This window comes from Pelodiscus sinensis, chromosome 1 (genome assembly GCF_052426305.1).
Source record: "Pelodiscus sinensis isolate ZL-2025 chromosome 1, ASM5242630v1, whole genome shotgun sequence".
NCBI classification, from domain to species: Eukaryota; Metazoa; Chordata; order Testudines; family Trionychidae; genus Pelodiscus; species Pelodiscus sinensis.
Genome location: NC_143052.1, coordinates 167,427,747 through 167,451,565, shown reverse-complemented (window position 1 = coordinate 167,451,565; position 23,819 = coordinate 167,427,747). Strand labels below are relative to the sequence as shown.

Sequence of the window (23,819 nt, the reverse complement as noted above, 5' to 3'; positions counted from 1 at the left end):
GTGACCATCTGAAGTTGTGCAACGTATAAATAGACGCTTGTCCACAAACTTCTCATTTGTGGTTTCGAGTTCCCTGTTTGAATTGCAAAAGCTTGTGCTGTCTGTACCTCAGGGTTGCTTTCCTGTTTGCGATTCGTGCTGAGAACCTCTGAGAGACCAGCCTACTTGTGACACCTGCAAAGTGGGGGATTTTAGAATGTATTCAGATAGCAAGCATTAGTCTAGACAGGCAGGGAGGGGTTGTTTCTAGTAGCTGGGCCATATGGCATAGGGCAGTGGGAGCCTTTTCTGGTTTGAGTTCCATCACTCTCCCAGCGCTGTAAGTCTTCTCAATCACAAACAGCAGCAACTACCTCTGACTTTGTTTATTAAAGAATCTGCTCTCTCTTCATGACAACGTTAAATTGCCTGCCTAGCTATTAAACCAATGCCTGGTCAATAGGCCATGTCCTGCTCCCACTGAGGTCAATGACAGTTTTGCTACTGAGCTCAGTGAGATCAGGTCAGGATTTGGCCTAAGAGCCAAAAGCTAATGCAGTGCCCTGTTACCACAGGGAGAGAGGCAAACGGGAAGGAGAACATCACTGCACAAGTTTCTCATGGCACCGATTCCTGAGATCTCCCTGACACACTTTAGGAAGACTCGTATCACAAAGCTGGAGAAGTACTGTGCTAACCCATGCACACTACCACTTGTCTGGATGGTGCAAGGGAGGACAAAGATAATTGGGCAACTCCTTACAAAGCAAGCAGGTGATGAAAGCTCAGATCAGATTCTCAGACTAGATGGGAAATACCAGAAAAACATCACTTCTTTGACTCTGCCAGCGTGCCCTACCTGATCTATTGGAACACAGGAGGCTAGAAGCTGCTCCAAATGCACCCATCATTTGGGTGCTGCCAAACCCTGTATTCTTCACCAGTGAGCCACAAGGGCGACTAGGACCTGCAGCAGCATTTCTTGTTGGACCAGTAGAAACTGGCATGCCTGCACCAGCACTACTTTCAGGACAGGGCTGGAGAACTAGCAGCTGAAGAGAGCCTAGGCCTTTTGTTAAGAGGGGGAGCCCAGCAGCCTGGGAGGGGAAGCTAGGAGAGCTTGCTGTGGGGAGAGAGGATGAAGACCTGTAGGTCACTATTCATAAGGCTTTAAACAACATCAGAGGGGCCAGAGACAAAAATGCCCCTTTCCCTCAGTTTTCCGGAAATTGATGCCCATGTGTGCAGAAGCATCATAACGCTCCTGTCATGACCATGAGGGTTAGCCAGCAGCCTAGGGACTAAGAGGTTAACTATGTCCCTTACCTAATCAGGTAGCAGGCAGCCAATAGAAACGTAGATAGGGATTTCTAACTGGGACAAAGGAATTGGTTTTTTCCCCTCCTTTGTCCCTGGGCAGTTTCTCTCCAGCTACTGAGGGGGACAGACAAAACGTCTTGCTCCAAGAAAAGACTCTTCACTATCTGTAAGTAGGGTAAAGTTTAGATAAATCCATTAGGTTTTATTGTTGTATGGTTTGGGAATGGGAATCTAATGTCTGTGCATTTAAAAATGGGTTTCCATCTCCTTTGTAACTAAGCTCTTGGCCCATGGGGGATCCCACCATGAGTATATTAATTGGTGACTTTTCCATCTAGTCATTATGCTTATAACAGGAGTATTGTGGTGATAGTAAAAGTTCTTTCTCTTTCCTTTTTATTAACCCGGCATTGGTTAATTTTTGTGTCCTGGTGTTACTTTAGGGTTGAGATTTCCCAAGTGCTCTCTTCCCTGGTTTTCTAATCATTACTTGGGTAGTGGTAGCAGATTTTTATCCCCAAAATCTAGGTTTTTAAGTTTTATACCAAAGCCTGGAAAAATAAGGTTTTGGGATACTTTTGCAGGCTCCCACTTCTGCATTTATTGTGCCAGATTGGGGATTAGGACTTGACAGCTCCCATTGGGATTTCTTTGCCACAGACACCTGCTTTTTGTTCACCACAGAGAGAAAGGTTTGCAAGCATGACCAAAGCTCTGTGTTACCAGTTTCCAGAAATGACCTCTCCCTACTCAGGAGCATGTGTCACCCCTCTCTGCTAATGCAGGTGCAACGGGGCCCCGCCCGGAGGCAAAACAAGATGTCAGCAAGCTTGGGAGGGGGAAGTGACAAAGGTGACGTAGGTTCTTTCTAATTCTCCTCCAGCAGCAGGGAGGAAGGGATCAGTGCTTGTGAGGGGTTGGAGTCTCAGGAAAGAGTCTGCTTGCCTAGGTCTGCCGAGGTCTAATACACTGAAGGACGCCCTGAATGACAGACCAGCAGGGGCTAAGGAAACCTCAGTTGAAGTCTGAGAAAGATCAAAACAAACCCCAGATCATGACCTTGTTTGTGATACTTGGCCTGCAATTACAAATATGTCATCACAGGAAGAAAACCAACCTCTCTTTCCAAATACCCTGCAAGCTTATGGGAAGGAACCAAGTGACCATACTTGACCTGGGAGCTGACACAGGCCCAGAGGGTCACACGACAAGGTGAGAAATAGATGAACCCTGGCCTTTCTGTTTCTGAGAAGTACCTGAAATTTCAGCAGCTTTCCCAAAAGGCCAGCATCTGGCACTACCATGGAATCACACGGGTGATGTTTCCACTGTTTTCTGCATATGGCAGCACTGCTAGTGCATTCAGAATTCCACAGACCCCTCCCCCTATGCTAAAAGAGGGAAGTTCTTATAATAAAAAGCAAATGAGGGGAGGGAGGCTCTTGAGCTGCTCAGGGCCCTAAGCAATTGTTTAATTTGCTTATTTCTAGTGCTGGCACTGTATGGCAGGGCAGCAAATACAGAACTAGCAGCTTGAGGATGCACCACGTGCCCGCAAAACTCATCAGTGTCAAGCAGCACCCAGGGCAGCCCATGGTGAATGCATGGCTCACCCATCTACCTCCTCAGCACAGCCCTCAGCTTTGCAGTGCCCCAGAGCGCCTTGCTAAAGATTCACTGGGATGGCACCTGATATTAAAGCTGATCTCGGTGGTGGCATTTCTTCTCTCCAAAGCCACTAGCAACTGTCTGCAGCAATGGAATGCAGCCTGCAAATTGCTAGCTAACATCAGGGCTGTCATCTGAAGGGCCAAGCCCGTCTGTTTGATCTGAACTGGCTCTCTCCTTCCCACCACCATTTCCAGCTCGCTTTCTCGGACGTCTCACTCTCTTGCTGGAAAAAGAACTTGGAAAACAGAGAACCACTCTCTGAAGAAAACCTTCCCATGATCTATTCCTTTTTGTACTGAAGGGCAAGTCTAGCGATACCCTCACACTTGTCCTCTTGCTCTGATGATGTTATTTCTACAGCAGCTTCCACATACCTGGGATCTGACTGATTTCTTTTGGCTGCACTGTCCATTGCCCTCCAACAGCTTCCCCCGTTGTGCTGTTTTATGGCATAAAAGGCAGTAGATATGCCCACCATGTGACATCCCTAGCACAGGGTGGGAGACACAAGCATGGAGGGGCTGAAGCACTATTACACTTCGGTTATTTTTCGTTACTGCAATGTTCCCTGGGGAGCAGGTGCAGCTAAGCACATGTTAGAGAAGCCCTGAGACTAATCTAAGTTACATCAGGGGTCAGAGGAGAGGGAGGCATAAAGTTGGATCCTTTCCCCCATTTCCATTCCTGTGCTAAGCAGGACTCTGGCAGCCCTCTGTCTCTATCCCTCTCTCACATTGCTGGGTGAACTGGTCTCTTTACAAATAGGAAAGTTTTGGAGTGTTTTAGGAGTGATAAAAGTCAGTTCACTCATGGAAGAAAAATCACATTTGTGAAAACAAAGTCAAAGGTTTAGCTGAGACTCAGCGAAGCCAGGAAATTCAAAACAACATGTTGTGCTTCCCTAGCCCCATCTGACCAAGGCTCTCAGAGCACTTTAAAAGCTTTAATTAAGCCTCCCAAGCTGCGTACGAAGGAAGTGCTGTCAGGGTCAGCCTGGAGCTAGTCAGGCAAAGATGGGGCAGCAATAAGAAGAGAATAATTCCTGCCACTGGAATAAACATTGACAAGGTGCAATCGCCTTTATTTTAGCAAATTCCAAAACATTTTAAACAAACATGGGATGACAGCGAAGAAGCCCACCTGGTCAGGATGTGGAATTCTGGACATGATGTTAGGCTCAGTGTTAAAATACCAGTAAGAATGCAACTTAACTGGGTGGTCACTGGGCCCTTAACGCCCTCACATCTCTCCCATTCAGAAACTGGAGACCTGTGCCTATTTATAGGGATTAGCACATCTAGCAGCAGCAAATTGTGATGAGGGGTTTGGGAAGTGGACTCGCTGAAGAACTGGGCTTTAGTCTCACCCCCCACACACAATTCACGGCACAAATCAGAGGGCAAAGTGTTTCAATCGAGACCAATTGGATCTGGATTAGAGCCAGCAACCTAGAGGAAAAAAGGCTCTGTGTTCCATTAGCACCAGTCCCCTGTGCCAGCCTGTCCTTATTTGGTTTTAAGGTTGATTTGAGGGTCTGGTTTGAAAAAATGTCCTTGTAAGGCAAATAGAATAAACCCCCTGTTCATTCAGTTTTAATGAGAACTAACAGTAACTGCAGGGAATCAGGGCACAGGTGATCTTGCAAGTTAGAGAAATCAGTGATCATGTACACAAGAGCAGTGTTCCAGGCTCATGGTTCTGGGGGTCTGTCTGGCCATTCAGTGTACAGGGCAGACAGAGATTCTCTGTATTTAGGTTAGAACCACTGGGATCTTACTTTCTTGTGCTTCAGGGCTCTGAGGCACGCCTGACTGGCTCTGAATGCTGCTGTCCAAAGGACCGGTATAGCCTGGTGGGAGAAGCTCTGGGGTAGCAGAGATTAAATCACAGTTGAAATGCTGCCAGCACAGCGCCAGAATCCCCTGACTTCCCACTTAGGTATTAGTTATGTGCCCAGCTCTTTGCAAACCCAGGCAGCCCCTGCCCTAAGCAGCTTACAGGCGAGTGTGGACACATGCAGTGCCTTGCATTGAAAGAACTGGAGATTAATTTTGCCAAAGTCATTGCTGAAAGGTGCTGCATCATCCCAACCCTCCTGCCAGCCCCGGGGAGTTAGATACAGCTTTCTCCACAGTCAGCCAAGGAAGAGGATGGAAACAGAAAGACTAGCACATCAAAGCGATTACATGAATGACACTGAGCTAACTTGGCAGCTGCTATTTGCTTCTGTGATCCCCCAGTTCTGTACAACTCCCTTGCTGGGAGAATAAAACCTCCTTTCCTTGGACACCTTCACAAGCTTCTCTGTGTTTTCCCCATAGACTTCTTTTCAGTCTCAGCCAGCCCGCCCCTAACACAGAGCTTATCAGCTCTGTTCCAGGCCATAGCTGGTACATCTGCAGGGTTAATTAACAGTTGGGGCAGGATTCTCAGGTCATGTTTTTCACTGAGCGGCTTGTGATAGAGGGCATTGGACAGAGGTGTCCTGGCAAGGTTGAGGGTGGGTGTAGGCTAGGAAACAAAGGGACTTCTAATATTTGTTTTTGGGGTGCATTTAATGCACTAGATAGGCAAGGTTGGAGCGTTCTACTTATGCACCGCAGAAGCCCAGCAATAGAAGTAACTCTAAATCTCCTTCTCCCCTGCCTGGTTTGCTTCTGTGCCTCACTGCTGTCCTGGAGGCATCACCCTCTTGGAAGTGGAAGGGAGGCCAGTCTCCACAGCCCACTCAGATACAATTGCCAACAAGGAGGCCAGTTTGTGCCAACTGGAGTTGTGATTACTGAGGCAAGGAACCTTTCCCCTGAGGACTGGATTAAGACCAATCTACTCATCTCTCACAGACCATTCAAGAGTAAGTAGCTAGCAATGATTTTTAGTCATTATCTGCAACAGAGCCAGCCAACATAAGAGGGAAGTTGATCTGGTGGTGGCGGCTAAGACACTGGGTGCGAGAAGTCAGATTCAGGTCACAGCTCAATGACAGCCCAGTTGTGAGGCCTTAGGCAAGTCCCTTAGGCTGAGACTTGCAAAGTCACATCTGGAACGTAGATGCCTGATTTCCATTCAAGATAACAGGAATTAGATGTCCAAAGTAGGGATGTAAAGTGCAGTCAATTAACCGATTAACCGATAAGCAAAAGCTTATAGGTTAATGCTATAGACTACACTCATTTCCTTCCCCCTGGCCTTTGCCAGTAAAATTTTTAGCAGGCTGGCCAGCAGCCCAACTCCATCCTGTCTCACACCAGATCCAGGACCTATTCCTGCTGCGGCTCTGCATTTAAAGTGTATTAGGAGTCAGGTGGGCAGGGAGCCCGGCTCAGTTCCAGCTCACGTGGTCTATGGGAGCTGAGGCAGCCGGTCCTCATGGACCAGTTCCCACCTGGCATGCTGTGCTGCTGCCTCTGATAGAAGGGCAGCAGTGCGGAGTGACTGGGGGCTCCTTGGCAGTGGGGATGTAGTGCACTGGCTGCCGGCCTTGTCCCCAGGAACTATTGAATAGTCGACTAACCAATAAGAATTCATGAGGTTAATCGACTATTCAATTAACCGATATTTAACATTCCTAGTCCAAAGCCTTTTGAAATCTGCCTTGATGTCTCAGTGCCTCAAAGCTCCATCTGTAAAATGGAAACACTGTTTTCCTTCTTCATAGGGGTTTTACAAGTATAAATTGTATATATTAATTAAAAGCCTCAGAAACCAGTATTGTGGGAGGAGCACCATATAAGAGAGACAAGAAAGCTCCAATGTGTATTATCTTAGCCATCCAATCTTTCTCCTATCACTTTCTTACTTTGCCACCTTAAGGCGACTGAATGAAAGCACACATTTTCAAGGGGTCAGAACACATGATGGTAAAGAGCAGCACACAGTTCCATCGCCCGATGCTGCTCAAGTAATCAGTCCATCTTATCCTCCTTCAGATTATGCATTTCTTCCTCCCGATTGTTATGGTCAGAATCAGTGGGATCACCATCTTGAGGCCCTTTCAAATCCAGCCACAGCTCCGTCCCTTTCCTGTGATAGGCAGAGTCCTTGGAGGTCTGCCTGATAACGATGTACAAGCAGAAGAGAGCAATGACCAGGCCAAGGAATAGAATCAGAGGGTATACTAGGATGAAGTAGAGCAGTGATGGAGAGGAACAGATCCTGGAAGAAATTGTTGACTCTGCAAAAACAGAAAACAATTGAACACAGTAGCTAATTCTGCTAACTTCTTCTGTTGTTCAATATTCACAGCACTAATGGGCAATTACAGCCAATAACCCAGTGGTTATGGCACTCACCTGGGATGCACAGGACATGGGAGAACAACATTCATGTCCCTGCCTTTCCTTATTCAGAGCAGGGGCTTGAATGTAGGCCTCCCACATCAATCAATAGGGTGAGTTTCTGTCTCCCATGCCCTTCACAATGACATTTTAGTTTTTAGCAAATCAGCAGTTTCCAATGTCCTGCTTAATGCAGGTCACAGAAATTTCACCTGTGGTCTGCATTATCACAGATGATCATAATCTCCCTTTGGTGTATTCTAAGTAGATTGAAATTTCTTTCTTTCTTTTTGTTTTCCCCTTTATCCTATAAGCACCTGGACAAATTACTAGAGGCTGTTCCCTGAGTTTTGGCCTGTGTAGATTGGCTTTTTGATCTAGGACATGTCATGAAATAACTAGCCTGAAAGCCCATGTGATATAGCGGGCTAGGCAGAACCTAGAAGTCAAGCACCTGATATCTAGTCTTGGTTCTGACACTGACTTTCTGTGTTTCACTGGGAAAGTCACTTTGTGACTTTGAGGCTCAGTTCTCCCATCTGTAAAATGGGAGGAATTTATCCTCTCACATAAAAGTGAACATGCTTTGTGAGAATTCTTCAGGCCAGGCAGTGTTAGCACAAGGACAACAATTTAAAATATCCAGACTGATTCCTCTAGACTACATGTACCCCCTGGGATGGCATCCTCACCAGGACACACATGAGGAGTACTTTCAAGTTTATGTGCTTCACTGGGAAAAATATCCCATCTCTTGGAATTTTTTGGAAAATCATATTTTTGAGGACACAAAATTATGTGGCAGAAATATATATGCAAATTCCATGGGAAGTTTTCAGCAATTTCTATTTACCCAGCAAAAACAATAAGGCTTAATAAATAATACTGACACAGGACTGGCTAGAAACATTCCATACAACCTATTTATGATGATGACTGAGATCCTAGCTGCAAGATAGGGGATGCATTACTGAAATCCTTAGAACCTCCCTAAACATACTGCATGTATCTGAAATCTTTGGTTTCGTTCATTCAGTTTCATTGCTGCAGATTCCCTCCACATTTCTGAATTTTATCCAACCCTCAAACACATCCCAGTTTACACCTCCACCCCCACCCTCCACAATGAAGGTTGTTCTCATAATTGGCTCCACTAGAAACAGACAGGACTGGAAGTATTACCACAAAACCCTGTTCCTGGGGGATTTCTTGGATTTTTTGCAATCTCTACATGTTCAGATGAACATCCAAGAGTTTAGCCAAACTGAATGAATGCTCTGGTCTTTTGGAGTTTGTGCCATAGACTGAGCCTAATGAGAACACAGGGTCAAGCTCCAAGATTTAGATCAGAACGGGGAGGGTTTTATCTAGCAAATCACTGAGCACTCAGCTCCAATCCAGCAAAGCACTTAAGCACAAGAATAGCCCTTTTGAAGTCAGTGGTGCTGTTTGCTTGCTTAAAGCTCTGCATGTGTGTAAGTGCTTTACTGGACTGGAATCAGTGCTCTGCACCTTGCAGGCCCAAACCCAGATTTTTGAGGTACCCAGGCCCTGGGCTTGGCCTATTAGAGAGCCAAGGGACAGCGGTGGGCCTGAGTTTGGATTCCCGCTAGTAAATTCCAGAACATTCAGTTCTGGGGTATCTTTTGGGCCCCTTCTTCACTCGTTACCCTGCAGGGCTGGAGGCAAGGGAGAGGTTTGGGAAGCACTTCGTTGCAGATTGGTTACCTGCTGGAAGAATCTGCACAGTGACCTTCCCTGAGTCCCTTTTGCTCCTCTCATACCAGCCGCGCCCGGGGCTGAGCACCCACATCTCTCCATGGCACCGATAGTCCCCACTGTCAGACGCCTCAGGCCTGAGCAGCGTCAGTCTGTACTGCAACTCCCCGGGCCTCTCGAACCGCAGCCGGTTCCTGACGCTGCTGGTGGTGGCCGGGCCGTACTGAAACACAGAGCTGTGGTTCACACTGAATAACTCTTCCTTGCCTCCCTCAGTCAGTCTCCACCAGGTGACAGAGAAGGCTGTGCTGCTGTTGCCGGGTGATCCCAAGGTGAGGTTGCAGTCTAAGTGGAGGTCCCCCTGGTCCTCTTTCAGCACAGCTGCGGAGGCTGCAATGTGCACCTGCAGGTCCATAGCTATCGGCACAAGGAGAGAGAAGAGAGGCTTCAGGAGACTGGGCAGCTGTGGAACAAGAGCAACGTGACGTATATATTCTGCGTGCAGGCCCTCCTCCCTTCTTGTCTGGCCCCAACACGCCACCCAGCCGTACCCTGTGCACCTCTGGCCCTACATCCCCAATACAGCTCTGCCCCCTTTCCCTGCGGCAGGCGAGACCTGCAACTCACAGTACACTGGAGCCCTAGCTTGCAGTAGTCCCTGTTGTGCTAGTCATGCTCCCCTTTTATCACCCTCAGCCCTGGCGGCACAGGAACGTTGCTGAGATGCAGCAGACATTGGCTGGAGACGAGGAAGGTCATACACAGGGGAATAAGGAACAGGAAGGGTGAGGGGAGAGGGTTACCTGGCAGCAGCGCAGTGAGATAGGTGTACCCCGACAGTTCTGAGGTCCGCTGCACCCAAGCACCGCTGCCGTCCTGCTGCCACTCCTGCACCTGGCAGTAGTACACCCCAGCATCACCCAGCTCCACGCTCCGCAGCGTCAGGCTGAAGTCGCCGAGGGATGTGCGGCGCAGGTACAGCCTCTCCACCATCCCTGCCTCAGTATGCTCCACCATGCCCCTGGTGTGCACTTTCAGCAAAGTTTTCATCCCAGAGTGCTCCAGACCGTGGAACCAGATGGCAGAGAAGAGAGAGGCTGGTGGGAAGGGGCCCTGCAGCAGGCAGCTCATGGTCACATCCTCATCCTCAGAGGCGGAGATGCTGTGGTTTCTTTTTTCAACATGCAGCTTGTTTTCTGGTGTGGGAGGCAAGCGGAAAAAGCCTTCAATTAGAGCTCAAAGAGACACGCACAGGCATGTTCCAGACTGGTCTCTATACAGTACCTAGGGAGGGACGGTTGATGGCCTGTTAAAGGGCCCCGTTGAAGAACCGGAATCACATTATTTTCAGGACAATGAGTACTCCTGTGGCACCTTAGAGACCAACAAAAATACATGAGCTTTTGTGGGCACAACCCACTTCCTCAGATGAGTTTGAAGTGGGTTGTGCCCACAAAAGCTCATGATCCTATATATATAGTTGTTAGTCTCTATGGTGCCAGAGGAGTACTCATTAGTTTTACAGTTACAGACTCACACAGCTACCCCGGAGACATTATTTTCAGGGTTTGTGGGAAATCCTGTGACCCGCTCCTGTGTGAGGTGCTCAGGGCTCCTCCTAACTTCCTCCCATAGGGCTCAGTCAGGGCTCCAGCCTCTGCCTCCATAGCCCCTGCACTCTTGGGCAGGTAACCCCTGTACCACAGGGTTCCAGCCTGCAGGCCACGGAGAGGGCATGATGGGGGTTGGAAGAAGCAATCCCTATGGGACCATTCCAGCCTGCTTAATTGACCAAGGAAGGCCTCCCACCGCAGCCGTGTCAAGCATGAGCTCAGTGCAGCTGAGGATCCAGCCTTTGCTTCTTATGGACACACCTGCTGTGACAAAGCAAAGTCAATCTCATGCTTCAAGGATCCCTTCTGGGCCAGCATTTTACCTGAAATCTTGAATTCCAGCCTGGTCTTTCCCGATTCCTTCTTCCCAAGTTTGTACCAGCCATGGTCTGCTGACCAGAGCCACTCCTCGATCAGGCAGTAGTACCTGCCACGGTCACCGTGATTCACAGACAGAATACGCAGCCAGAAGAGGTCGTTGGAAACTCTCTCACTGTGGAATTTAGATTTCTGCATAGGAGAGCTGAACTCTGGCCCATAGTCCAGGATGTTGCTGTAATTGCTCCTCACGATTTGCAGTGGGGCTGCGTTAGCTGGAGAAAGCGGTAGGAAGTACCAGGTAACAGCTAACTGAGAATCCCTCTGGGTCAGTGATGTGACTCGGCATTCGATTTTTGTATCTGTGCTACCAGAGAGCTCCAGGGTTCTATCTTTTGTGTGTACTTGTAGCTTGCTCTCTAAATCAAGTAAAAAACAAAGACATTACTATGGTAGCTACCAGCACTAGAACACCAGCAGGAAGGGGAAACATTCCCTGTAATGATGATTTACAAAGCCAGCACTGGGGCCTTAGGAGAGGAGAAACTAGAGGGAACAAGTCTGAAATTACACATAAAGGCTCTGTTCAGGTGTTAGAAATCACACACTCTGAAAGACACTAGGCCCAAATTCCCATCTACTTTCTTTTAGAGTCCTTGTAATGTTCCTGTAATTTTGTTTAAAAAAAACAAAACACCCCAACCTTTGAACATACTTTTCCTTTTCAAAGCCCCCCTGAGCAACCCTGCAATAACAAAGCTGTGTGTCCAACTCAAGTCTTCACACTCAACCCTACAAAAACAAACCTGCGCACATGCATTTAAGCACTCAGGAGCAATCCTACAGCCATCCAATCTGCACAAACCTACCCATCCGACCATTGCTAAAGGAACGCACCGAAGAGTCTCAGAAGTCAGAGACAGAAGAGCTCCAGGGCCACTGTTAAGGACTTGCCTGACTTGCAAGTGGCCAAGTGAGTCGCCACAGCACCCTGCCTCTGTTCTTTCAGATCAGATCCGTTCGTTACCCAGACCGCACAAGTTCAAACACATAACATCTTAGTGGGGGCTAGTTTATGAACTCATTTAATGGGGAGCAGGTTTAAAACTAATAAAAGAAAGTTCTTCTTCACACAGCGTGTAGTCAAGCTGTGGAACTCCTTGCCAGAGGAGGCTGTGAAGGCTAGGACTATAATAGAGTTTAAAGAGAAGCTAGATAATTTCATGGAGGTTAGATCCATAAAAGGCTATTAGCCAGGGGATAGAAATGGTGTCCCTGGCCTCTGTTTCTCAGAGGCTGGAGAGGGATGGCAGGAGACAAATCGCTTGATCATTGTCTTCGGTCCACCCTCTCTGGGACACCTGGTGCTGGCCACTGTCAGCAGACAGAATACTGGGCTAGATGGACCTTTGGTCTGACCCAGTACGGCCGTTCTTATGTTCTTATTCTACAGAGGGTAATGTCTTTCAGCACTTAAGTTTACATCAACTTTGGGCCCAGGTAAGAGTCCTGGCAGGTAGTTTTCTTCCCTGCTGAGGTGATCCTTGCCCTCCTCCCAGAGATGGCTTGTATGTCAGACCCTCTCTCTCTTTAAGACAGGAGTTGGAGTTATAATTTAGGCCACCCATCTTCTCTTCCAGCTGGCCCTTTTCCCAGCCAGTCCGTTCACTCTCAAGCTAGGAGAGCGCAGCAGGGACACCACGTCTCTCACCTACTCTGAGGATAGAAACTGAACATAAATAGACCTCTTCCCAGACCATGTCCCAAGTGACTCGGAAAGAGCAGTGTCCTGCCTCACCCACTCTGTAAGGGTCCTGGTCCTAGGCCTTAAAGAAACAACAGCCTGGAAGGCTGCCTTGCCTTGGAGGCAAGTCCCAGAACTTAAGGGTCACACCACTGAAGAAGTATTGACCGACCACTACAGTCCCTACTACCCTTAAGGGGATGGTCACCCTGTTACAGCCACCCAGCCATCTCTGTGCTCAGGCAGGATTGCTCCTTTCCAGGCATATTTCCCACATTTTGACATTGCCAATACCGTTTAGTTTTAAATTGTGTCATGTGATGGGGCTTCCAGTCCTTCCCTTGGCAGACTGTTCTGCTATCTCACTGCCATCCCTGAGGGCGTGCCGGGCTTGGAGCATTTCCCAGGCACAGGGCCTGGGACAAGCCCCTTGATGCAGGCCTTGTGCTCTCTGCTCCACAGCCACTGCACCTCCCCCCCCCCACTTTACTCCAGGCCCCACCTCTCCCTGCCCCTGTTCTGCCCCCTTGTCCCTTCCACTGCACGGCACAAGCCAGGGGATTACTTGGGGCCAGGATGCTCTGCTTCCTGCTGCCATGGAGAAGCCAAGTGCAGCAGGCTGGGAGAGGGCAATTGGGCAGATGGGGTGGAGCAGGCTGTGGGGCCACTTTGGCTCTTGCTGATGTGGTAAGTGCAAGGGAAGGGGAGGTGACACCTGTTTCCACCCCATGTCAGGCCCCCAGGTAATCCCTTCAGTCCCTCCATAGGATAGTTGAAGCAGCTGCTGCAGGGCTCCCGCCCCCAAAACAGAGGGGCTAGGACAGCTGCCCCAAAACCAACCTATGGGTGGGACGGCTCTGCCCCAGCCGGTCAATCCCATTATTTCTAGCCATACCCCTGTGTACCATCCCAAACAATTTATCGTCATTCTTGATGTTTATCCCCTGTACACAGTGGCAGATGGGCCCTCCCAGTGGCAGTGTGGGCATGGGACTGATGCCACAAGCTGACAATGGAGGGACACACAGAGGGAATGCAGATCCCCCTGGTGCCTGTCCTCTTCGGCAGAGCAACGGGGTGGGGAGGTGAAGCTAAATTAGCACAAAAGCTTAGCTTTGGAAATGGAACATTGAGGGCCTTTCCTCTCAGACAAACGAAAGATCCTGCGTGGGTTTCACTAACACTTCTTGCCTCATCTGTCTGCCTTGGTTAATAACTAGAAAGTCTGGTAATGTGTTTCTGAATAGTCCTAGTCATTATACCTGGGAATTGTTCAATTATGCTCAGAACGGCACTAGTGCAAACAAAAGAAACATCCTAATCCTTCTTCAGTTCTGCGTCTCTCTCCCATTGGAATGATATGGAGGTGCATCCTGCTAATGCAGTATCTGTTTATGGGGCTTAGTTTTGATTGTATCAACTGTTGCTAATTCAACTAGAAAAACAATAAAAAAAGCAGTGAACATGCAGTTCTCCGATCCCCCATGCATCCCTCCCCGCACACCCTACTTTCTAAAAACCCATTTATTTGAGACATGGAGATCATGTCTTTTTGGGACTTTTCTCCTTTCTTTTCTTTCCCTCTTCTGTTCACCACCCTAGACAACGGGAGCTTAAGATATAGCGAAACTCTCTCATCCCAGATGTGACGGTCTGGCAAGGGCGAACCTGCTGATATAGATGGTTCCTGCATCCTGACTTAGACACCCCCTCCCATTACTCATACATTGGGACAGATATACCCTTTGCTGGTCTCCAGGCACAGATGGCTGAATGACATTGTCTAGGGATGACGGAAATCAGCTCTGGGGTCTTTAATCCCACCTAACTCAGAGAGTCGTTATCAATGGTTCACAGTCATGCTAGATGGACATAACAAGTGGGGCTCCACGGGGACCAGCATTGGGACCTGTTCAATATTTTCATCAACAATTTAGATAATGGCATTGACTAGAGAGTATGCTTATAAAATTTGGGGATGATACCAAGCTGAGAGGGGTTACAAGTGCTTTGGAGGATAGGATTATAATTAAAAATTATCTGGTTCAACTGGAGAAATAGTCTGAGATAAATAGGATGAAGTTTAATAAGGAGAAATGCAAGGTACTCCACTTAGTAAGAAATAATTATTTTCACACATACACAATGGGAAGTGGCTGTCTAGGAAGGAGTACTGCAGAAAAGGATCTAGGGGTCATAGCGGACCACAAGCTAAATATGAGTCAACAGTGTGACATTGTTGGGGGGGGGGGGGGGAAACAAGCATCATTCTGGGATGTATTTGCAGGAGTGTTGTAAGCAAGACACGAGAAGTTACTCTTCCCCTCTACTCTATGCTGATTAAGCCTCAACTGGAGTATTGTGTCTAGTTCTGGGCACCACATTTCAAGAAAGATGTGGGGAAATTGGAGATGGTCCAGAGAAAAGCAACAAAAATGGTTAAAGATCTAGAAGGCATGGCCTATTAAGGGAAAATTGAAAGAACTGGGTTTGTTTAGTTTGGAAATAAGACGACAGAGGGGCCATGATAGTAGCTTTTAGGTACCTACAAAGGGTGTTACAAGGAGAAGGGAGAAAAATTGTTCTCCTTGGCCTCTGATGATAGGATAAGATGGGCTTAAATTGCAGCAAGAGCTGTTTAGGTTGGACATGTTAGGAAAAACTTACTACAGTAAAACTCCATTAGTCCGGCATCCAATGCTCCAGCACTTCTGATGGTCCGGCACCATCAGGAAGCTGGAAGTGCTCAGGGCAGCCAGACAATTGGAGCTGCTCTGCACCCGGCTTCCCCGATTCAGCCACTGCTGAAACTGACCAGCAGCTGAATCGGGGAAGCCGGGGGCAGAGCAGCTGGGGTGCTGCTGGGTTGGTCCTGTAGCGCTGCCCCTTGGGGCTGAGGGACCAACCCGGCAGCACCCCAGCTGCTCTTGGGGATGCCTGGAGCAGAGCAGCTGGAGTGTTGCCGGGTTGGTCCCGCAGCGCCGAGGGGCTGCGCTACCAGACCAACCCGGCAGCACCCCAGCTGCTCTGCCGCAGGCGTCCCTGATTCAGCTGCTGCTGAAACTGAGCAGCACCGGCTGAATCAGGGACGCCTGGGGCAGAGCCGGACTATCGGAAGGGGGGGCTATGAGGGGTCTGGGGTGGCATCTCCCCCACCCCACCCCAGACCCCTCATAGCCCCCCCTTCTGATAGTCCAGCATATCTGATAATCCGGCACCCCCTGGGTCCCCAAGGTGCTGAATTATCGGAAGTTTACTGTATCAGGGTGGTCAAACACTGGAATAAATTGCCTAAGGAGGTTGTGGAATCTCTGTCACTGGAGATATTTAGAGCAGGATAGATAGACACTGGTCAGAGATGATCGATGGTGCTTGCAGCAGAGCCAACAGCCTTCATGGGCCCCTGAGCAAGGCAGGAGGGAGGCCTAGCTCCACATGTCTGGAAGGGGCGAGGCCTCAGGCAGAAAGGGTGGGGTTGGGGGCAACTAGCCCTCAGCACCATCCAGAGTGTGGTGCTGCCTCCTCCTGAGCTCTCAGAGCTTCATGGAGCGTGTGGCATGTCACTCCTGTAGTGATTTAAAGGGCTCAGGGCTCCAGTCACCAGTACTCCCATAGTACCAGCAGAAATGGTTGGAGCCCTGACGCCCTTTGAATCTTTGGGCCCTGGGGCAATTGTCCCCTTCCCTCACTCCCTCCTCCCCCATCAGTGGACCTGGGTGATTGGTCTTGCAGTGAGGGCAGGGGACTGGACTTGATGACCTCTCAGGGTCTCTTCCAGTCCTAGTATTCTACCATTCTATGATGGTCAGAGGAAGCTCAGTTAGGCAGAAGCCTTTTTGCCTGCGCAGATGTAGATGAGGTGTGTAGCATTCAACAGCCTGCCATCCCGGGAACAGGACAATTTTACATACACACATGCACACACCTCAGTGAGAGTCAGGAATGGGTGTGCCAAGGAACTATTAATTCACTAGGTTAGAAACATGGCCCTGATCCTGAGAGATATTGAGTGTCCTCAGCACCCACTGATTTTACTGGGCAATGTGGAAGCTTGGCACCTCTTCCTATTACTCAGGAACAAGGCCCTTGGCCTCAAGGTCTGCTTCCTGTCCCCCACATTCTCCCTTCCTTCCTCAGCTTTCTGAAATCTCCTCTAATACCCCTCTCTACATCTGAAGACCCCACAACCTTGTCTCGGGGTCCCCTTACCTATACCATTCACCCTCCTATTTCCTCTTGCTTTTGGGGATCCCTTCAGGACTCCTCAGAAACTCATGTACATTCCCTGTCCCCAGAGGTCTCCTCACGTATGCCAGCACCTCAGGTTTTTTCTTCTCTTCCCTGCGGGAGTGCCTCTATAGGTCTGCCAGTGCACCCCAAGGAGCCTCCTATTCCCTGACCCCACTGTGTACATCTCTTTTCTAAACCTAAAGGTTATAGCCCCTCAGTTCTCCAGCCAAAGAGGAGGTCCTCCCTTCAGAGCCCATCATGGCCACTCCTCGACTCAGATATCCTCCCTAAACCCTCTTGGGGCTTGTGTGGCGTCTCTGTCCCTCTCTCAGATCTGCTAGCTAAGTCTCTGTCTCCTTTATCTCCGTCTTCCATTCACTATCCAATGCCTCTGCATTCCCCCTTCCCCCAGCTCTATATCTTTTTCTCCATTTCTCACTCCCGACCCTGACGCACACATCCCAATCCCACGGGAGACATTAGCACATGTCGCTTTCAAATTGAAAATGCGCTCCGACTGCCTCAGTGCCGGCATCAGCTTCATAAATGTTTCAGGCTGATGGAAACGGCACGTTCTGGAGCCCTGCTTTCTGCGGGCTGCCATGTCAGCACGAGAGCAGCAGCGAGGATTTGGGTCTTACTGCAACAAGAGTCGGGAAGGGGCAATTGAAGGGGATGCTGTAAACGGGATGTCGGGGTACTTTGCTGCTCTGTATTTCACAGCAGATGACATCTCAGCTTTGGCCTGTGAACCTTTCTAGGGGAAGCTGCTATCAACACACATTTCCAGGGGAGGGTGCCGTACCACTGAGCTTTCTATCTCCCAACCCCACTCCACCAAGTTTTGCTCAAATCCCACTGGTGAACCACTTTAACAGACTATTTTGGCTCAGCTGCTGGAGGCTGGGGGGAGAGGAGGGGAGGGAAGATAAAGGTTGCCAAAAAATATTTTCCACTCTGACCAGCAAAATGGCAAGGGCTGCTCCTGTGTGAATGCATGGCATAGTTAGGCAGCAAAAAGGAGCAAGTGCATTCCTGTCCCCAGGGTGGCCTGGTTTAGTAGTCTGTCCTAATGATGTTAAGGACTAGTTGATTCCTACTCCCCCCACCCCAATTGTTGCCTCTATAATATAGAGGCAGCAAAGGGAGGGGGAGAGGGCACTTCAAAAAGGCAGTGCCGCATGGAGCTGGTATCCTGGGCTCCATGTGGTGCTGCCTCTTTGAAATGCTGCAGCAGCGTTTCAAAGGGGCAGCACTGCACAGTGCCTGGGATCAGCTGTGCAGTACTGCCCCTTTGAAATGCCGCTGCAGTGTTTTAAATCGGCAGCACCACATGGAGCCCAGGGTCAGCTGGGGACTCCCTAACTGACCCCAGGCTCCGTGTGGCATTTCCAGAGACCCCCTCACACCCCAGGCTCCATATAGGCACTTCCGCTTTGAAATGCACAAAAGCCCCCACTGGGGACTCTTGTACATTTCAAAGCTGGCCTGTCGCGTGCAGCCCGGGGCCAGCGGGAAGTCCCGCTGACTCAGGCCTCCGCAAGAGTGCTTCCGCTTTGAAATGCGCGAGAGCCCCCAGAAGCCCTGAGTGAGCGGGACTTCCTGCTGGACCTGGGCTATACGCAGAGTTCCAATTCTGAAATGCACAAGAGCCCCAGTTGGGGCTCTTGTACATTTCAAAGGAGGAATGTGGAAGTGCCTATCGAGTAGTCGATGGAAATACCATTGACTGTTCGACTACTAAATGAATCATTACTTAACGTCTTTAGTCTGTCCTGCTGCCATGCACCCCTCTGACTGTTCCATGCACCCTTCTGACTGGCCCTGGGCTAAGCAAAGCTGAGCATGCTCAGGACTTGGATTTTACTTCATTTCTTTATGTTTGCATCCTTTAAAATGCACCTAAAAGAGCCAGCTCTGGGTATTGGTACAAACCTAATGCAGACTAATTCATCATGGATTCAACCCCAGAAACTAACTGCTTAATGTAATTGAAATGCCACCTGCCCTCAGCCTAGATCCAGGAGTCTTATTCTGTGCCCTGGGCCACACAGACTCTGCCCCAGTCTGACTGAAAGTGGCAGGAAATTCAAGGGTTAAGAGGCATCCACTGAGAATATCTTGCTGGCAGGTTTTTAAATACAACTGGCTTGAGCAACAGCAGATCTCAGCTAGTCTTGCAGAACAGAGGAAAGGTATTACACCCTGAGGTAGCTAGGACCCAAACCATAGGACTTTCAAAATTATGCTGATGTCAAATGGCTTGAGAATACCGGGCTGTCAGAGGAAGTGGTCTGGTGGCTTAATAGAAGGTGCTGTTCTCTTTCAGTCAGTGCTCAGCTAGTCGCCCTACTCTCAGAGGCGCAGCAATGTGCTGCTAGAGGTGCTCTCTCAGAGGAGACAGAGGCAAAGACTGTGTTATCACATCAAAGATACCGGCCCTCCTTGTTACAATAGGGCTATGAATTCTAGATGCCTCATCTAGTTGTACAATCACATTCTCATTCCCTCCATTTTCACTTCCACTTTCCTAGGGTTACACTATTTGTTTTCATTTCTTTTCCTGAAAGGCTGTGGCTTTTGTATCCTGTTGGTCAGTGCATTGCATCCCCGTCTGGGCCTGATCCACAGAAGAGGCAGTCTGATTACAATTCTCAGCTCTAGAGACAGGCTCTTCAGCTCAAATTAGAGCAACTCATGGTTTAGCATTGAAGATCCCTGGTTCTTGAAACTCCTCTAAAGATGATCCCCACGAGGAAGCAGAGTGGTTGCTAAAGCCCACCCCTTTTGCTTTAAGGCCTCTGTCTTTCATGACCACATTGCTAAAGTTCAATTACCATAAAAAGGAGACAGGCCGCTTCCCTCCATAGAAAGACATGAAAGCGAAAATAGGACCAATTTCAACTTAATTAACTGAGCAGTCTTCCATTGACAGCCTCACTTTGAATCCTGCCTGCTGACAGTGTGTTTTCTGCTCTGACAGGCTAAGGAAACAGCTGGAGTATTATGCAGCTTCTTTCTGTCCCCTTCTCTCTCTCAAACACGTGCACACACACACACTGCAGCACCAGACAGGCGCACGCGTGCGCACGCACGCACACGCACACGCGCATCTCACTGGGTTCTGGAAGAAGTGCTAGAAAGGAGCTTTATCCTTCTCTCTAGGATGGCATTAAGGTGCATTATAGGTAGATTTAAACTTCCTCTGAAGCAATGGGTATGTCAGGCCTACGTTGGATATGGGAGTAATATGTTATAATAATCTAGCCTCCTCCTTCAAAGGAAATATTGTTTCTTACTCTACATTTTCTAGGGGTCTATGATGGGGTAGACTAGGCCCTGAGGAGCAGAAGAGAGCGGCAGCCTCTGCTGCAGCCAATCAGGGCACTGCAGACTGATATAAAATAAACTGCTGGGCCAACGCCTGCCAGTTTCTTGCCGGAGCTTGACCCAGGCAGACCTAAGGGCTGACTGAGATAACAGCAGCACTCTGGACAGCTCCGAGTGGGCACTGGACTTCAGACCTGGTCGAAACCAGGTCCAGAGGGTGAAGACTAGCCAGCAAGCCAACGGCAACACTTTGTAGAAGCCTGGACAGGGAAGACTTGACCATAAGGCCCAAGAGAAAGGGCTGGACAGAACAGCTTCCGGGGGAAGTAGCCCAGGGAATGTGACAGCAACCAACCTCTTTGAGACTGCGCAGGCAACTGCTACTTACAGGGTCCCTGGGCCAGGACTCAGAAGAGTGTGTGGGCCTGGGTCTCTCCCCCAACCTCCAGCAGCCACAACAGGGGGTAAGAAGAAGCCTGGTCTCAGGCCACATATCGGACACTTCCTCGCCCACAGACAGATGGGCAGAGACTACAAGACTCTCTTCAGCCACCAAGGGGTGCTCACAAGGAGGGCGGAGCCCTTTACAGGGGGTTTCCCAGTCTCTGTTTAAACTAAGTGTCCCAAACAATGGGGCTCCTATCTCTCACCTGACAATATTATTTGGCCTAGTAGATTTCATTGTCAAATTTTCCTGAATTGCAGCTGAAATTAAATTTCACCCCAAGGTTTCTCACCCTTCCACAACCCTGTTTCACCATCTCTGGTACTTATTTCCACCAGATAGTCATAGGCTTGTGATCCTTTCTTAACAAAACCATACAAATGTAACTTTCCAGTCAATACCTCCATCCTCCCGTTCTTTTTTGTTGCTTTTCGCTCAACTGTAGTTATCTTTCCAGGAATTAATACACTATCCCAGGGGCATACCAAGCAAACCTAACCTCTTTGCTCTGCTTCCAAGTGCATATGCTGCATAAGTAATCGAATAGCCTTCCAGTGGTATTTTTGGCTACCATTTTAGCTTACAAATTTAAGCCTGCTGGACACTTTCATCCCTTTTCCCCCTTCCATGCTATGGCTTCCCAGGGTCCTCTTGCTCACTGAAAAATCTGTATTTCAGATGCAAATGGCCAACTCCCTGGGGAAGGGAAAGGTGCAGCAATGGGCAATGGATTTACAGCAGTGGTTCTCAACCACTGGTCCACAGACCAGTGCCGGTCCACAAACTGGTGGCTGCCAGGCTGCAGCAGCTGCAGATTTTGCCCACCAGCAGCACTGGGGCTGAGGTGGTGGCAGGAAGAGGCACCTCGCTGCCTCCTTTCCCCTCCCATCCAGGTAAGATGGTGGCCTGCGCAGAGCTCCATGCTCCCCACACCCTCTACAGCACAGGGACACACGGTCACAAGCATGGAGGTGACAGAAGAGTGTAAGTTATTGAGAGTCAGTAGGTCAGTGGTTCCTAAGTACCTCAGTCACTTGTGAAAATGTTACCCTATGTGACTTGCCAAAGGACACTCAGGAAGTTTATGGCTAGACAGGGAATCCAATTCCATGGGAATCTTTCTGATGACTGGAGAGGGGGTTGGATGCGTTGGGGGGAGAGGAAACACCCCTGTCTGAATGGCAGTAACGGCCACACTCCCTAGAGGGGGCAGCCTCACTCTGGCGAGTGCAGGGATGAGGTCAAAGGGGTGTTGGATGAGGGTGTAGTGGGGTCACAGGGGAAGAGGGTGTTGGCATGGGCTGTAAGGATCAGAGGTTAAAGGGTCAAAGAGCACAGGGGTGGGTGTCAAATGATATTGGGCACTGGGGAACAAAGAGCTAAATTGGGGTTAGGTGGACAGGCATCATTGTATTTGCGTATTCATTTACATAATTAATATGTAAATATGCAAATAAAACACTGCCAGTCTGCTAAAAGTTAGTGAATAGGAAAAGGTTGGGAACCACTGACCTACAGACAGTCAGGGCAGTGGGGCTGAACAGGAAAGAATATATTGGACATGGGCTTGCTGTAGACTATCACTTAAGATCCTGAAAAGCTCAAGATTTCAGTTCATGGTTCTGCTCTCCCTAAAATCCACACCCTCGAGAGACATAGTTAAGCTGACCCAAGCCCCAGCGGAGACAGGACTAGGTTGACCAAAGAAGTGTTCCATTGACCTGGCTACTATCTCCCAGGGAGAGAGTGTACACTACACCACAGTAGTGGGGGCCGGCACTAAAGCACTATAGTGGCTCAACTGCACAGTTGAAGTTGTGCTGCTGTAGCAGTTAACTGTTGACACAGCCTTCAGTTAAGTCAAACAACTGGAAATATTTTGTGGGAAAAAAAAAGGCTTTACAATTTTTCATGAACAGAAACTATTACTACAAGATCCCCATGGCAACAGTGCCACTGTCGTAAATTTGGGCTTCAATTACCTAGTGGATCAGGCCTGGACAGTCACCAGGCCAGCTGAGGAATTAAATTCACTAACAACGTTCTGTCGAAGCAAAAGCCTCACTCAGTTTACGCGGCTAAACAGACAGCTGTATTGATCAGTAAAGCAAAGTGAGCCAAAAGTGGTCCCAGCAGAGCCGGGCCCAGTAAGGCTCCCTAATACAATCTATCCTAATATTTTATACCCTTAACCAAACAAGTCTGATGTCAGGGCAAGAAATCAAAGTGAACGTCAAAGAGGAATTATCATCAGCAAAGAAAGAAACAGGGTTTTTTCTAGGGAGTTCAAGCTTCAGCTCAAAATAGTTCATTAACACATTCCAACGGCGCATCCTTCTGGCCTCTCCCCACCTCGGTGAAGGCCAGTTCACTCCCTCTAGTATACTTGCAGACACAAGAAACTGAAATGGCTTGTGTTATACAGAATGGCTTCTAGCTAAATATGAAAAGGTTTCTACAGTTCTATGGTCCCCTATGGGGAATTTCAGTCTGACAGCCTACAAGATGCTGTGAGACTCTCGAGAGACATGGACACTGAGTATAGACCCTTATCAAAATCCTAGATACTCACAGAGAATCAGAAATACAGATGCTGTTCAGTCCACTACCTCAAACTGCAGCTTTCTTTTCAGGATATACCACACTGGAAGGGGATCCCTCCCCGCCACTGGCATCAGAAGAGTGAAGAGGATAACAAACAAAAACAAACCCACTCAGCAGCTTTTTCACACAGGCCATGACACCTCCCATATAAGTTATATTGGCCTCTAGTGTGTGTAGACTGGTGAGAGTAGAACTTGTGGATACATTGGACAAGTGAAGACTGGAAGGATCAAGGCAATTGAAAGAGAGTAGGAAATGGAGCTTTTAACATCCAGGTCACTGGTTCCTGTCCAGTCCAGGGCAGCCATTCAGGGGCCTAGTATAGATAGATACATGCAATAGGGCATTAGTTCAGTCCCCTGCACTGAGGCAACACTAAGTATTATGTAGTGAACTAAGGAGGAGTCCATGTCTCAGAACCTCCACCACTGGCCCCATTTTCAGTCTGAGCAGTGGCCAAAGACTCACTAGGCCATGGACTGAACTCTCCCCTTTGCTCCAGATGGTAGGGTTGAAGCCCTCTGGAGAGAGAGAGAGAGAGGTGTGGGTGTGCGTGGGTGTGTGTGTGT

General features: G+C 48.9%; 1 protein-coding gene across 1 annotated transcript in view; it reads right to left on the bottom strand.

Moving 5' to 3' along the window:
- Positions 1 to 3,645: 3,645 nt before the first annotated feature.
- Positions 3,646 to 23,819, bottom strand: part of CD101 (CD101 molecule) — a 33,432-nt gene continuing 13,258 nt past the window's right edge. The window contains exons 7-10 of the mRNA XM_025185224.3: positions 10,903 to 11,316; positions 9,770 to 10,162; positions 8,976 to 9,383; positions 3,646 to 7,144 (exon numbers count right to left, since the gene is read on the bottom strand). Of these exons, the coding sequence (XP_025041009.3) occupies positions 6,876 to 7,144; positions 8,976 to 9,383; positions 9,770 to 10,162; positions 10,903 to 11,316 (1,484 nt within the window). The 3' untranslated portion in view covers positions 3,646 to 6,875. The remainder of the gene's footprint in view (positions 7,145 to 8,975; positions 9,384 to 9,769; positions 10,163 to 10,902; positions 11,317 to 23,819) is intronic.